Here is a 13,049-nt window from a genome sequence, read left to right on the forward strand (position 1 = left end):
GGGGCAGCTCGTTCCAGAGGGTGGGTGCTCCGACAGAGAAGGCCCTTGCCCTGGGGGTCGCCAGCCGACACTGTCTGGCTGACGGCACCCTGATGAGGGCCTCTCTGTGGGAGCGTATCGGCCGGTGGGAGGCAATCTGTGGCAGAAGGCGGTCTCGGATATAACCAGGTCCAATGCCATGGCGCGCTTTAAAGATGATCAAGACATTAACACACATAAAACATTATTTTTTTAGTCAAATTACAATTTACACTTCTCACAAAGTATAGAAAGGATACCACAAGGTGTTCCTTCCATCTATATGTCATTTGCTTAAAAAACAAACCTCAAGAGCAGAAATACATTTTAATGCCATTCTTTTTCATCCCTCAAAATTATGTTGCCTGGCAAGAAACACGACTTGCTTTGAATGGAGCTGTTAAACCAGATTTATTTCACAACCACCATTCTCGTGTTCAGTTCTGTGCCATGTATGATTGCCAATACTGCAAAGGAAAATACTTCTAATTCCAGTCATATGGCATTTTATATCTTTTTATACCAGCTGTCTACCCAGATACACAAGAGATAGCTGGAAACTTAAAGTCATTTCTAAAATAAAACAAATGTGGATTGTAATGTTTTGTTTCCACTTCCCACATCAAAAAATATTTTTCCATGTAATATTTTATGCTACTACTTGTTAAAAAAGAAATTTCAAATTTCTTTTGAAACATAGCTCTTCACAGTTACTGTTTAATATCTAGACCTCCCTGAACTAATAATAATGTAATAATTTGCTTAGCAGTTGAGGTATGAACTTGCTGGATTTGACACTTAACAAGATAGATCTCAAGGTAGAATTTTTCAGTATTGGTTTGTTTTAGGAAGTAGGATTGTCATGCCTGAACCTTTCTCTTCACAACATATTTCTTCTGCTCTTTTAAGAGACCTGGGGCTCATTTAAAATAATTTATTCCTAGAGATTGCAGAATTGAGTGTGTTCCACAAGTAATAAATCTGATAGCCCAAATATGTCCTCTAATCACAAAATAAGATGGGATTATTTGGGATAGTTATTGGGGAAAGCACTCTTTTTTAACATCACCTCAATGGAACACCTTCTCTAAAGAAAATTTTAAAAACCCTATGTCAAATTTAAGCATTAAAAATATTTTCTCCATATATGGATGCAATGTACACACACCAGGTTCCTGATTACTGCTTTAAAAAAAAAAACTTCCAAGGAATGATTTCTTATTCCGTTTCAATGTTTTTGTTTTTTTTTACATTTCTAGTTAATACATTGTTTTATAGAGTTTTAAGATGTGTAGGGCACCCTGATTGAATTAAAGGGGGAAAGTTTAAAAATTACTTTGTTTTCGTATCATTACTCCTATATCCATTTTTCATATATATTCTTCCATACTTCAAAAGACTTTCTCACCATTTTTATTACATAGCCCCTTGGAGGTTAAAGCTAATCATGTTTATGTTGGGGGAAGCTCCACAGTTCAGTGGGATAAATTCTTAATATCTGAATTCTTAATGTCTAAAACAAATGAACTGTTTGTCAATATAACAAACATATGCAGACTTTTAATTTTTAATTATGATACCTCTCTGGGAACAGATGCATGAGAAGGATGGAGATGAATACTTCTAGTGAACTATGATAATTCCCCATGCATTTGCATTAGTTTATCTATGCTTCTAGTATCATCCGTGGCTATGTATATGAGATTATTTATATAATATATTTAAAAAACATAACCCTACTGCAAAAACTGTGAGTTTGGGTATAGGTTTGATTATGTTTCAGTGGGTTTTTTTTACGGGTGTGTTTTTAGAACAGGCCTGTTATTTAATTCGATTTTAAAACAAACTATTTATTTATTATCGTGGTTTTTAATATCGCCTGTTCACCGTCCTGAGTCCCGCAAGGGAGATAGGGCGGTATATAAATTTAATAAATAAATAAATAAAATAAAAAAAAACTTATGGGGAAGGAGGAGGAAAAAAAGAAGAGGGAGGGGAAAGGTTCTATGCTGTTCAGAGAAGAAAGTAAAAATAAAATTTGTAACTTTTACATAGTGACAAGTTATTTGATGCTGCACAAATTGTGCAATCTAAACTGCAAACAAAATCGTGTGTTTGAAATCTTGGCTGAGAGCAATGCTGTTTCAAGGCCAAAGTGGTGGAACTGGAAACAGGTCAACCTCAGTAATATTCATTTTGCTTAATGGGGCACTCTATTACATATTAATTATTAATGAGCTTGTATTTTGAGCAATGTTGTGTAGCATATTGTTAAGCCAAATTTCCTCACAAAGGACCTGTATTGATATTTCAATAAATACGATTGTGTGAAATTTGGAACACTTTAACCCAAACTCCAGCCCAGTTGAGCTCTGTCTAGTCTTATTAGTTTCAGTGGGACAAATGTAAGTAAAACACTAGATTTAAGTTTCAGTTATGTCCAGTAGTAATTTTTAATTTGAAAGGGCAAAAGACAACATTTCTAAATAAACAAAAGTGATATCATCTTTTAATAACAGCAGATTCTTGCATTGATTTCACAGATGATAATGTAATATAATGCACATGAACTAAACCTAATTCCATTAATTAGAACCCCATTAGAGAGAATACAAATGTACTCACCTATTCTCTGATGGCCAATTTATTCGTGCAAATTGTTTTTCTCTTGCCACCCCCATTACTAAAATTATTAATTCCAATGTTACCTTTATAACTCATTATTTGATTAAACCAAGGTGCCTATTATGATTGAGAACCCAACATATATGGTAGGTATCAGGTTTAGGAAAACTGTGGACAGTTTACTGACCCAACAATGGGATAGGATATAAAGACTTCCAGATCAGGTAGAAGGATACAAACAACCATAGGCATACATACAGTGTAATAAGAATTTTAATAACAAATGGTCAAAATAGTAATAGTACTAACAATAGTACTTAGACTTATATACCGCTTCATAGTGCTTTATAGCCCTCTCTAAGTGGTTTACAGAGTCAGCATATTGCCCCCAACAATCTGGGTCCTCATGTTATTGATCTCAGAAGGATGGAAGGCTGAGTCAACCTTGAGTCGGTGAGGATCAAACTCCTGGCTGTGAGCAGAGTTAGCCTGCAATACTGCATTCTAACCACTGTGCTACCAGGGCTCCTTATAATAAATGGTGCTGTCTAAGCCATAATTTTTTTGGGGACTTTTTTCGTGCATACATTCGAGAGTAGAAGGTACTCTGATTTCTTACAGGAAGTATAACAAATGGCACAAAAAGTTTTAACTCCAACAGCCATTGTGGTTGAAGCCACACAGCTGCCAATGATACAGCCAGCTGCATCTCCTATCTTAGTTATGGCTAAGCTGTCTCTGGAAAGCATTCCACAAAAAAGCAGCCATTCAAGGAGACCAAATAAAGGTTTTTCTAGTTCATCTATACCTTGGTGAATATTCTCAACTGGAAAGTAAGACAATGGGCAGATAGAAAGAACTGAGAAACCATCTAGAGATAAATCATCAGGCCATAATATGAGCAGGAATAATACAGCTGATCAACAGATTAGTACACAGGAGGAAAAAACTCTAAAAAATGGTGATTCCAAGGGAACAGTCCTACTGGATTCCATGATCCATGCAGTACATGTACAAATAAGATCTTCATGGCTCCACAGATTAGGGCAGTGATGGCGAACCTTTTAGAGACCGAGTGCCCAAACTGCAACCCAAAACCCACTTATGCATCGTCGGGTGCCGGGTGGGTGTGGCCCATTGGCTGGGTGTGACCAATTGGGGGGACGTGGCCCATTGGCTGGGCATGGCTGCAGTGGTAACGGCAGACTGGATGGGACTAAGAAATTCAATCAATCAATTCCAACTTTGCAAGATCTTTTTTTTCCCTGCAAGAAGTTGAAATTGACTGATTGATTGAACCTTTTTTTTTGCACACGGCAGCGGAGGCCTAAAATGAAAAAGTTTTATAAAACCCAGCTGAAGGCCTAGGACTGGGTCGACAGCGTGTGTGCCCACAGAGAGGGCTCTGAGTGCCACCTCTGGCACCCGTGCCATAGGTTCGCCACCACTGGATTAGGGCAATATTTCTCAACCTTAGGAATTGGTTGGTTTAGGAACAGGATGTCTGGCTGGGGAATTCTGGGAGTTGAAGTCCATACATCTTAGAGTTGTCAAGGTTGAAAAACACTGGATTAGGGATTATCTGTCTAATATAAATTTAGATAATTTAACCCTGTTTGTTTTTAAACAATTGGGAGACATTTGCTGTTCTACTGCAAATCACTTAGAGTTCTACCAATAAATCCTGCTCAATTACATGCCCATGACTAGTCTGATAATCTGGACAATGAGACATTGCAAAGCTTCCTCTCAACTAAAAGGCCACTGAACTGCATGTACCTTCAGATCCAACAACTAGGTGGTCAGTGGAAAGTTACAGAAGAGCAACTGTGACCTGAGGACTCTAGCACACATTTAGAGGTGAAGAATTTGTTTGCATCTTCTGTGTTTTATTAATGAAGCATCCAAAGGTAGGAATCAACACTCAAGCTTTATTACAGAAACAACCAGCTGTAACATCATAATGTCATCAAACCTAATGGGAAGGTGAGCGGGGAGATTCGAACTAGATTAAAAAGTGAACACAATCATCATCTGAACCAAGTGAAAATAGTTGGATGCATATCATGATTTTTCCCATTTTGCAGCCAAGAAAAGGGAAAAAAAACCTTGTAAAAGACAGAACATTGTTCTTTGCCTGCCACCAAGAGCTAATTTCACAGAACTGTTGGGGTGGGGGGGTGGGGAATGAAGGTAATGAAGTTTAAAAACAGCATTCTTCTACTATCTTTATGATCTCTGCATACTGGGAAAAGTGAATTCATAGCAGACTAGGAGAATAGGAAAGTGTCAGTAGAAATAGTAGCTTATCAATGTTACCAGTATATATATTTCAGACAAATGTGATATTTAAAAAATCATAGTCTACAATTATAACCTTTTATAGAAGCATCTTCATAAGAGATTCTGAGTAACAAATATCAGTAGTAACTTTGTCCTTTTGTTCTCTGTAGAGAGCTTTCAGTCACTATATAAAATTTAGAATTAATCATAGGAAAACAAAAAAAATTCTGCCCAGATTCTATGCAACCCTACTGTATATTGGTCACTTTGTGAATCAAGAATGCAAGGCTAAAATCTCTCCTGTTTTATTATTTCAATATCCAAAGATACAAATTAATATTCCAGCTTTATTATAGTAATATCTAATCATAATATCTAGTACACAACTTAATTTGCATTAGATAAAACTTCATAGGCAAAGCACAACCTCTAAACTTGGGAATAATTAATTTCTAGCCCCATAATTTAAGGAAGATTGCGAATATACAATCATTTTGGTATGCAAGGCTACAATCAAACAAAATAGAATAATAGGGCATTTTATATATATTTTATATGTATGTATGTATGTATGTATGTATGTATGTATGTATGTATGTATGTATGTATGTATGTATGAATAAAAGTTAATGAAAATTTAGCTTTAAAAAAAACCGAACCAAATATATAAGAGATAGATAGATGAAATTGTACTCGTGGGCTCACTCTTTGGGGGAATAAATCTGATGGCCACTTGGGTTTACTTCTAAATAAGCCTGTGCAGAATTGCGCTGCACAATTATTAAAATAATATCACTGGCCAATTGAAGACCCAAGTGCTACAAGCACTGCATAGCTATTAAAAGCATCTAGATTAACATATCAGAACAGTAATTTAACTTAATATCAGAGTCTTTAAATTTGCCAAGAATATTTAATAAAAAAAAGAACGGATACAAGATTGCGAAGTCTTTTGGACCTGAAGAATGTCATAGCAACAAAACACACCATGCTCCCTATTGTTCCTCAGGCAAACCTAAAGAGAAAGCTAAGAGCTGTCGAAATACACTTATTTCCTCATATTTCTTTAATTGTTCCCATTATCTGAATTAGAAAATTACACCACAATGAAATATTATGTCCCACTGCAAATGATAAGTCCACATCCTAGAATAATCCCTTCCCTTTCCCAGTAAAAATGTTCTGAGGAAAGAGAACTCAGATCCTTGGGTCCAAGTAGTTGTTTGGGCAAAATTAGCCCTCTGTGACAAAATAGGAATGATTTCTTCAGGTAGCAAACATCTGGGTAACATCAGAGGTAGGTGTTTCTCCTAAATTGTTGAAAGCAAAGTTATATGCCGTGTCAATATGTTGACGGTCAAAGTCCTTAAAATGGCCTATACAGTTTTCTCCTCCAGTGAAGAGAAACAGCCAACAACTCAGGCGATTCATCCACCATTGTCCTTAACATCTGCTATAGGTATGCTGGCTTCTATACATGGAAGGAGAATGGTATCCTTAGCTCAAACAAAGAAGTATCTAGACTTAGCCTTGTCTTTGAGTTCTTTTAAACTGCCCAAAGTAGTCAATGGTAGGGAGCCGTTCTGGATGCTACCTGTCTGGGGATACCCATCATCTTCTGCTACTAGTTTTAAACAAAGTTTCTCAGCAAAATCCCCCCTTTTGAGGATTTGGCCTAATGGAATTACAGGCATTGGACATTCCTCAAATGCACTATTAATCAAGTGCTGGGTTTTTTTAAGGCTGCCAACAAGACCATTGCCGAGAGGGAACATGGAGTGCTTTTTTCCACCCTACAGAGTCACCAACATAGATGTCAAGATATGGCTATTCCTCAAAAGCCACGTGTGGTCTCACTACCATGGTGTATTTTCCATTCAGGTGAGAAACAGTTTCAGATCCTTTCTTCCTGGTTTCAATTTTTCACCTTGCAGTTTAAGTAAGTTTTTATTGTTGTGTTAAAATAATCCCTGCAGAATGAATGCATCTGTTATTGACTTCTTTTCGAGTAATGAAACATCTTCAGGCAAACAACCATCCTCAGAGAACACCAAGGATTCCACAGTTTCTTTTCCCTTTCTTTTTCTGTAACTGTCATTCACCTGTTTGATTTCATTTCAGTATTTAACCCAGAGATCAAGGATTTTTTTTTAACATTCTGTAGTATACATAGGATACAAAATCAACCACATACCATTTATGGTTTGTGAAGCAGCAATCGCAAATTTTCTAAAATGTGTAGGAATGGAAAGTGAAAGCAGAATAACCGAACAGTTAACATTTAATACAGGTTCACTTCAACCAATGCAAATTTTATTGTAGAACATTAAACAAAATAACAAATAGAGAACAGATACGATTGGGATATTTTTTTTCAGTAATGCAGGCATATTTTTATGCATTTATATTAAGTTGTGCTGCCTATTCTGTGTGCCGGTGTGTGTAAGTATGCACACACACACACACACACACACACACACTTGTCGCTGTCTTTTTTCCAAATACTCATTCAGGATCCAGTGAAGGCTCTCTTTTCTTTTTTAATGTATAGTAACTAGGAAGGAAATAGCTAGGAGATTAACTTAAAATTGCTACTCTATATATGGAGGTCTTGACCCAGATTAGGGAGACCCCACATACTTGCTTTTGAATAATTACAAAGAGCAACTGCGCAGTCCAAATATAGCATAATAGGTAGCTTGATCCTAAATCCATTATGCATAATGCATATATATATATATGCATTTTTTAATTTTAATTCTGCATTAGCTAATTATAAACCTTACAGAGTGAAACAATGCTTACTATGTTTTGTTTTTATTATCTTGTCACCACTGCAGGAGCCACCTACTTCAAAGAGCTCTGGTGCCTCTTTACAGCTGCAGACCTATTAGAATAGTGATCCAGTACTCCCCCTTGTTTTCCTAAAAGTGTGCCTGCACGTTTAAAATTAGGTCTTAACTCTTTGATGAGAATACTAGGAGTTGTAGAGAAAATACAATTTGAAAGCACTATTTTAAAACACAGACTCTGTCTATTTTAAAACACGCTCACTGTGTGCGTAAAGAACCTTCCCTTCCAAACCCTTAAGTATACTTTCCAAAGGCTGTTTTATGCTCTCATTAAGTCAGTTACAACTGTTTGGGAAGGTGAATCATCAGGTATCTTGAACATTTTATATAAAAGTCAGTCAGTGCAATATAAAGGCAGACAAGGAACAAAATATTTCCGACAATGGAGTGCAAATTCAGCTACATAAATTCAGAGCAGGAACAGCCTGGACCGAGAAGAGCCAAAACCTGAAGTTTGCATTGTTCATTTTAATTTCCAGCATCTCCACTTTGGGGAGTTTTTGTTTTGCTTCAGTTTATTATTTTTTGTAACTCAGTGTTGGGGCTTCTGTTCTGGTTTTTCCCCAGGCCACAGATTTCTGTTGGAAATCTGACTTGTTTTTCATAAGCACTTCATTTCTAGCATACAGAGCAACAACAGTTGCTTAATAGTCATAACAGAGATTTTAATTTTCAGCACGCTAATACAATGTCTAATTATTCAACAATGAGTCAACCATCCTGAAGGCATACCCATATATCTAACATTGAATTTCCCCCTTCCTTGCCTTAACTCTCTTTTTTATATTGGATTTCTTTTTTAAAAAAAAATAGAGAGAGAGAGAGAGAAAGAGAGAGGGAAAGAGAGAAACCAATGAAATGATTTACCTGTAGAAAGCTGTTGGAGCAGTGTCTCTCATGGCAAAACTGGTTGCTTCGTTCTCAAGGTAATAAGGTACCTGTTGGCTGTGGTGATGAAGGAAAGGCGAAAGTTGGGGAGCCGACTGTAAAAAGACAACAGGGCTTGGGGGAACATTGTTCATAGAATGAAATCCTCCCAGGCTGGTGGTGCCAAACGATTCACTCGCAGGGGCATAAGTGAGGCTGGTGGAGCTGTACACTGGAGCGGCAGTGGAAAAATCGTAGGCAGCACCGTCTGGGTAGTTAAACCCCCCAGTCTTGCTGCTGTCCACATACATTTCACTGATCGGCCGTTCCAGAGGAATCTTCAGTTGTGCTCTGCTGAGAGGCTCTAATTCATTGCCTTGTATTTGGTGCAATAAGGCAACCCCGGAGGTTTTTGTGTGAAGGGTCATGGTCATAGTCAGTAGCAGTGAACACGTCGCATATCTAGGTTCTGTGCTTGAAGAAGAATCAGCAGCTGGCTATCCACCTGGAAAGGGAGCAGGAATCGAGTTGAAACATTTGGCAAAAGCGTGCTCCTCAGCCACGTTATGCAATTATGTATGTATCCAGCTTATCCCAGCCTACAAGAACACACAAGCCAGGTAAGCACCAAGAGCTCTTTGGCTCTCTCTTTCTGCCTCGGAGTCTAACTTTTCATCTGAGCTAATATGTTTTACAAAGGTGCTGGCATTGAGCCAGGTATTTGCCTTCCCTGACATTGGTTTAAACATCACTCCAAAAACAATTGCTTCTGGATCTCCACCAAATAATTGTTCCACTATTCTAGTCATTTAATTTTTCACTATATGTGGTTCCAGTAGTCAAAAACAGGCACGGGAGAAAAGTATAGAGAGGGGCTGACTCAAAGCTCTGTCCATTTACACTGTATTTAGTAATAAACTGGCTCCAATTTATCTCTGCTTATCTAGACTCCTTGTTTTGTTCATCTTCATGTTTGCTAGAAATATGTAATGTGTACAGTGCAATGACCCTGAGTAGGACTACAGTGTGACAGAGATACAGTATGGCAAAGTGTGTTTGTGTGGCTGCACTTGCTCCTGTGTGCAGCAGCCACAAACCATCAAATTCCACCAAACAGAAATGAAAGGGTGGACTATATCTATGTAGGAGAAAAGGCACACAAACATACTTGCTTACTGCAGTTATCCTGGTTTCTCTTATTTAGCTGCAGCCCAATGCTTTTTTAAAAAAAAGAAAAAGAAAAAAGAAAGATAAGTTAAACTTTCTGTTGTCTCATACTTATTATCAGCACAAGTCTTTGATGTGAATTTAAAATGAAGCAAAATATATAGAAATGAAAACTAAACATGTACTGCTTACATAATTGCATGGTAGTTATAAGAGGAAGAGAAATCTAGCAAAAAATACTCATTTGGAATTTTTGAGTTTCCTATTGCATACTTAGTTTGGAGAATAAAAAATACAATTTTAGAAATGTCAAAGTAAATAGATTTTGGCACACTAAGATAAAAATAATTAAAAGAGAATTAGAATATTTATTTTACTATATCAAACACTTAACTCTATAAAAATAACTTATTTGTCAAGCCCATTTTTGCCAATGGATAACTATGTACTTCTACATCATGCATAAATGGCTATAGTGATATAATAGCTGATAAAATGTACTTTTTCCCTAATACTAAAATATACAAATTTTAGTTAGCCAATTTGAATTAAAATTATTTCAAAGAAGATTTTTATCATGTTCTCTAAGATCTGCTTCCTTAGTTAGACATATATTATATATGCACAGGACTGAACTGATAATCAGTTCTGATAAGAAATAGTTTTAAAACAATGCTATGAATTATGACAAAATGTCTCTGTTAATATGCCACATATATTTGCCAACTCTGCAGGACACAGGTTAACAATATAGGAAGTCCAATAAAGTCCTATATTTTCCTGAAATATAGCATAGCAATCACAACATAGCATTAGTCATAACTATATTTTTTCATACAACTGCTAAAACATTTCTAATTATCATCACTGAAAATTATTCCAAGTACTATTCTAAATCTGAAGTCTTGATCTATTTGTGTAGTTTCTATTGGTCTCATCTAGTTTAAATTTTGACTGGAGAGAGAGAGAAAGAAAGAAAGAAAGAGAAAGAAAGAAAGAAAGAAAGAAAGAAAGAAAGAAAGAAAGAAAGAAAGAAAGAAAGAAAGAAAGAAAGAAAGAAAGAAAGAAAATAAGTCACCTACCTGACTATAGAGAGGCAGATCCTAGAGAAATTCTATCAATCTGAATACAGTACAAGCATACAGTACTTCTGAGAACAAGTGAACCAATAAGCTCTGAGTGTTCATATATTGACAGTTTTCATGAGACAGCAATGAAACTCTGCTCACGCATCTTCTGAAATTTGAAACGGAATAGCATTGCTACATAAAAGCTCTAAGTTAAAGGCTAGCTAATGCATGCAGAAAGTTTATTTGTTCAGCCAATCATGTAATGTAGCAGTATTATACTCTCCTACAGAAGACTAGTTAAAGAAACAGATGTTTTAGCTGGTAATTATTTTGAACTTAGCTTTAATCCTGTAGCAGAAAACAGGTTATAGATTACCACAAATGCAATTTCATAATCTTTTAACTATTTAAAAAGACCTGTATGACGAATGGATGGCTTTTTTAAAAAAAAATCAGTTTTAGCAGGGTATAAGAGAAAGGACTCACTTTGAAGTCAAGAACAAACAGGGTGCATTAAGGTGTCTGCAGAAGAGGAGGTCCAGATAACGGGAAAGCGATTATAAAATAGTTGCAGCTGTGAAAAAGTGGGAAACTCAGGCTCCAAGACTAGCATCTAATAATGTACCATCCTAAGTAGGGGGTTGGACTAGATGACCTCCAAGGTCCCTTCCAACTTTACTATTATTATTATTATTATTATTATTATTATTATTATTATTATTATTATTATTATTATTATTATTATTATTATTATTGCCAATTTTGCCGAAATTGTCATTCTGTGCAGCACAGTTGAAATGCATGTAGGCTGAAACCCATTCATTGGGAGCATTGGGGAAACTCAAGATGCTACTGAAAGCAAGGGAGCAAGGCCGGAAATGCAAAGACAAGCAAATGGAAGAAAGAGAAGAGAAATGGAGAAGAAATTAATGCCTCAGCTTTGAGGGGGCACCCCCAATGTCTTTAGGTCTACCTTCTTGCTCGTGAGCCTATGTATCTCCCTCATGGAGAAAATAAAAGCCTTCTCTGATGATATAGTTGTCCATCCAAGTGAGGACTCAAGAAAATTCAGAACCTCAGTCACTGGTGTTTCCATAGATGGGGAGACGGTTTATTGCAGTCACTTAATCACTATCCAAGTAGTTCTCAACTTGAAACCATTCTTTTAGTGACTATTTAAAGTTACAATGGCACTGAAAAAAGTGACTTATGACCATTTTTCACTGTTTCAGCCATGGTCACATGACCCTAATACAGATACTTGACGATTGGCATGTATTTATGATGGTTGCAGTGACCCAGGTATCATGTGATCATCTTTTGTGACTGTCTGACAAACAAAGTCCATGAGCAAGCCAGATTCACTTAATAACCATGTTACTAACTTAATCACTGCAGTGATTCACTTAACAACTGTGGCAAGAAATGGGGCCAGACTCACTTAACAACTGTCCTGCCTTAGCAACTGAAATTTTGGGGTCAGTTGTGGCCATAAATTGAGGACAACCTGTATGTAGAGGAGAAAAAAAATAGAAAAGGGCTAATACTGTATTTAAAGAGGTCCAAAAATCAAAAAGTTAATTATGTGGGATTGAGTGCCTCAGAATTCAATGGGACTTATGACAGAAGGAATCCATAGGTGTCCTTGAGTTTACAATCTCCTGTGTGTAAGTGAGTAAATGTGTGACAGGATAGTAGTTAGTGTGTGAAATAATGGTTTGTGCAGGCAGGCCTCATTTCATTTTACACGAGGTGCCTTGTTTCATTGGCAGTTGGTTTTAATCAATTGCTATTATTTCAGTTAATATGCATTGTCATTGTTTTGGGGGGCTACTGCCTTTGTTTGAGTTTTGTGCATATTTGAGTGTGCATATTTGTAAACATACGAATGTGTCACATATGCACTTTTGTTTTGGGTATGACATGGATTGATTGTGGTGGGAATTGTCTACTGAGCTGAGTCCTCACTTATAATAGAAACAAGGATTGGGAATTCTGTTGCTAAGCAACATGGTCGTCAAACCCAATGTCATATGACCACATCAACTTCTGATGACAGTTCCAACTGTGGCCTTGAAGCAAATCAGCCACAGTCATTAAGTGCAAGGTCATGTGACCATGACTTATAACCTCCTGCTGGCTTCCCCATTGACTGTGCTTCTTGGAA

The 13,049-nt window shown here is 36.7% G+C and overlaps 1 protein-coding gene across 4 annotated transcripts in view; it reads right to left on the minus strand.

Annotated features, from left to right (window-relative positions):
• ESR1 (estrogen receptor 1) overlaps window positions 1–9,094 on the minus strand; it is a 155,721-nt gene extending 146,627 nt beyond the window's left edge. For 2 of the 4 annotated variants that reach the window (XM_015821902.1, XM_015821894.1), the window contains exon 1: window positions 8,646–9,079. In XM_015821902.1, the coding sequence (XP_015677388.1) occupies window positions 8,646–9,079 (434 nt within the window). Of the gene's footprint in view, window positions 1–8,645 lie in introns of all 4 variants that reach the window. The other 2 variants (XM_029285216.1, XM_015821910.1) reach the window with 2 other exon arrangements.
• Between the last annotated feature and the right edge of the window lie 3,955 nt (window positions 9,095–13,049).

The sequence above is a fragment of the Protobothrops mucrosquamatus genome, unplaced genomic scaffold (genome assembly GCF_001527695.2).
Source record: "Protobothrops mucrosquamatus isolate PMUCROS unplaced genomic scaffold, P.Mucros_1.0 scaffold_168, whole genome shotgun sequence".
Lineage (NCBI taxonomy): Eukaryota > Metazoa > Chordata > Lepidosauria > Squamata > Viperidae > Protobothrops > Protobothrops mucrosquamatus.